Source organism: Notothenia coriiceps, unplaced genomic scaffold (assembly GCF_000735185.1).
Source record: "Notothenia coriiceps isolate Sejong01 unplaced genomic scaffold, NC01 NC01_scaffold00001090, whole genome shotgun sequence".
In the NCBI taxonomy this organism is placed as follows: Eukaryota; Metazoa; Chordata; class Actinopteri; order Perciformes; family Nototheniidae; genus Notothenia; species Notothenia coriiceps.
In genome coordinates this window covers 50-3,602 of record NW_011333791.1, presented here as the reverse complement: position 1 = coordinate 3,602, position 3,553 = coordinate 50, and the positions used below count along the sequence as shown (strand labels likewise).

The 3,553-nt window shown below is 42.1% G+C and overlaps 1 protein-coding gene across 1 annotated transcript; it reads left to right on the top strand.

The window, feature by feature from the left end:
- Positions 1 to 1,710: 1,710 nt before the first annotated feature.
- On the top strand, positions 1,711 to 2,373 carry LOC104959065 (dihydropyridine-sensitive L-type skeletal muscle calcium channel subunit alpha-1-like; the record flags this gene model as incomplete). Its single annotated transcript, XM_010786927.1, has 2 exons — positions 1,711 to 2,022; positions 2,268 to 2,373. Coding segments are annotated over exons 1-2 (294 nt in total), but the record flags the coding sequence as incomplete, so codon positions are not given.
- Positions 2,374 to 3,553: the final 1,180 nt, after the last annotated feature.

Genomic DNA, 3,553 nt, shown 5'->3' with positions numbered 1-3,553 from the left:
GTAGTACATATGCCAGGCCTGTAAGTGGCGCTGTAGTCTGCCACAAAAGCAGCAAAGAAGACTTCCCGCGCATGGTTGCCCTTCTGTTTATTCTCCGCTGTGGCTCTTTTTCTCCCTCCCCGAGGCAAGCGTTTGCTCCTGTAATTCAATGCAATCCCTCCCCGTCGAGGCAAGCACTGTAATTCTCTCCGGTAATCCACCACCAGATGACAAACACCCACCTCTCCGCCTCTTCCAAGGAACAAGGGGACCGTGCGGCAGAGTTTCAGTTAGATTTTTTTTAGCCCGGGCAACATGTCCGTTAAAGTTTAAATCTTCCGGACAACATTAGAACTGTGCCGGTCAAAGGTCTTCTTTGTTATTTATTGAGCTTTAAAACAAATGAATAATGACTCTATATAATCATATATAAGAATAAAACACGGAGGACGGAGATCTCTTTTTCTCCCCCTCTTCTGACAGCCCAGCAGCTGATCTCAAAGCACGCTCCCCTCTCCTGCAGGGGGGCGTGGTCAGCTGCATCTCATAGAATCAGCCCCCTGCAAAAACAGGGCTGGAAAGAGCAAATAGAATGAAATGAGGCATGGCTAAAATGCAGGATCTGTTTGGTATTTTGACAAAAAAGCTATATTTATATACTTTATATAGGTATGGCCCTACAATATATTGTTCAAATATAGCATGATATGTCCCCTTTAAGGTATTATTAAGGTAGGGTTAATGTTGCTCTCAAAGTGCACCAGATTGATACTTTTAACTTCAGTATTTAAAAAGATTATTCCCGGGGGAGCATGCCCCCGGACCCCCCTAGAGGAGGCGACGACCCCCCTAAAGGATGTTCGGTCCACCCCCCACTTGTAAAAAAAATAGCACTTATCTGCTTAATAGTTACTTTAATACTGGAAGAAAATGGCCACCCAATAAGTCGCTGCTTGCGAATTAAGTCACTTGAAATAAATGTTTAAGCGATAGAGTATTTTCACATTGATTCAAATGTTTTGACAGAAAGTAAGCATAGCAATTGTCAAAATGATTATTTTGATATTTTCAGTAGCTAGTTACATACATAGTAGCCTTTAGAAAAGTTAGCTACCGTAGACTTTATCTAACTAGATTCCCGTGTAATTTCGTATATGTTGGTCTAGCGTGAAAAGGCTTCTTTGGATGATGACAGTATATTTTAGGCTGGACTGAATGGGAGTGTTGTTCCCTTCGGTCCTTGGAGCACAACATGATGGCAACATTTCCCCCCAGTGAAAGTGTGCTCTGAAGCACACATAGAATACTGGACTCGCTGTGGCTTCACTTGATGTTGTTACACTTGTGAAGTTTGGACATATGTAACGTAATATATCATTCTTTATTTTAAATTGTATTGTAACATTCTGCTAGTAATCTGATGAGGACCTGATGTTGTAACTGTAACAGAATATTTTAACAGCGTTACATGTATTCCCTTACTCCCTCAGCCCACCCTCTGTACCAAGACTATATCTGTGCAAATGTTCTCTTTTGTCACCCTATGCTACAAGCACCATGCTCATTGTCTATATATATTCTCTTGACCAAACAGCTGCTCAGTAAACCAATCCCTTACAAGTCGAGGGGACAGCTGCCATTCCACAGACAGAGACAGAGAAAGAGAGGGAGCTCAGCCCAGCCATCAGAGAGAGTGTGACAGAGATGATTGAGACAAGTTGAGAACGGTAACAGATAAGTGGACAGACAAAGCAAACAAGACGACTGCATTTTGAAAAACACTTCGACAGACCTTTTGGAATATCTCCTCCAATTCAAGTAAAGTTGGTACTCATACTTTCTTGAAGCTGCAGAGATGGCAGAGAGCAGCGGTTCACCATTGTCATCCTACATCATGGATGAGGAAACTCTGAAGAGAAAACAAAAAGAGAAGCTGAAGAAGCTGATGGCTACAGGAGGCAACCCAAGGCCTGCACGCTCTCTCCTCTTCCTGACACTGAGGAATCCCTTCCGCAAGGCCTGCATCAGCATTGTGGAGTGGAAGTATCCTCCTCCAAAGGGTTGGATCAGAAATATACCATAAGGTTTTAGGTGATTGTAGCTACCGTAGATTAACATGCAGTAATTGTAAAATGTTCAATGTTCTATTTCTATCACAGATGTAGTTGTATGTGTGTGTGTGTGTGTGTGTGTGTGTGTGTGTGTGTGTGTTTTAAGTTGTTTGCTAGTTAATTTGGTAATGTCTGTGAACTACTATGGCATAGAAGCTTCCTATAAATCACTTTCAGACCATTTGAAATCATAATCCTACTGGCAATCTTTGCCAACTGCGTGGCCCTGGCCGTGTACCTGCCCATGCCCGAGGAAGACAGCAACAACACCAACAGCAATCTGGTGCGTCTGCCTGCTTGTTTTTTGTATTATACAGCAACACTGACACTTGTTTTAAGACAGGGGTTTCCCAAAGTTGGGACCCTGGGGTGCCTTCAAGACAGCCATACGGTTAGGGTCAGCCCATCTTTACTAATTAACTTTTTGTTCCATTCCAAAGTAGGCCATAAGCTCTCCTCAGCTAAACCTTGACCCATGTTAAAATCAGTCTGTAGTTTGCCAAATGGTTTATTATTATTCAGGATGATATTGGACATTTACAATAATTTGTTTTACTAATGGGACGGCATGACCTGCCCTGCTCTTCCTCTCATTGGCAAGTACTTGAGTTTTTTTGGAGGAAATGGTTAGGTTTAGTCATGCTGAATCAGATAAGCCAACCAGAGGCAGGTCACCCAGCTAGAAATGTTTGGTTCTAAAAACCTTCTGAGAATGTTACAGTCATTGTTCTAGGAACGTTTTCAGCGGGAAGTTTTTGTTTGGTTCCCAGAACGTTCTTCTGAAAGGTAGGATAACGTTCTCTAAAAACATTCTTAAAATGTTTGGTGATAACATTGTTAGAACATTATGCCCTCCTATTCTTAAAGCATCTTGCAGGTTGTTGTTTTTTCTACATTTATGCTTAAACTTGCTTGAAAATTAGAATTAAAAAAGTGAATGTAGGATTTGACATGTTTTATGAGACATAAGGGCAGGAATTCAGAGGGAAAGGAGCAATTTTGAGCTCTGCTCTTAAAAGCGGCTTTTTTTAAGGCCATACGTCAAACGCGTCATATTACATCACAAAGGGTAAACATCTCCGCTCTCTGACCGCGGGTATAGTTAGTACAGTAGTTGCGTTGAGTTGAGCGGTTGTGTTTTAGTGAGCTGGTATTTTTCGGTAGTTTTACATTGTATTTCACCATTTGTAATCATGGTGCAGTATTGTGTTTGTGCAGGTTGCACAAATACCAGCCTGCCAGCCAGGACATCGAGTCCACAGTTTCCCTCACGGGAAAAGGACCGGTGTTGCAGTATAAGTTGAGTCATGACAACTGGCGACATTCTATTATTTTCGTCATAGGAATCCGGGGCGTGTACATTGAGGACCCATTGTTGACTTACCAGGAAAGAAACATGTCGATCGCCTCGTTTGTCGTTTACGTTCATCTTTTGCTATATCTGCCTTCCTAAGATCACTTTG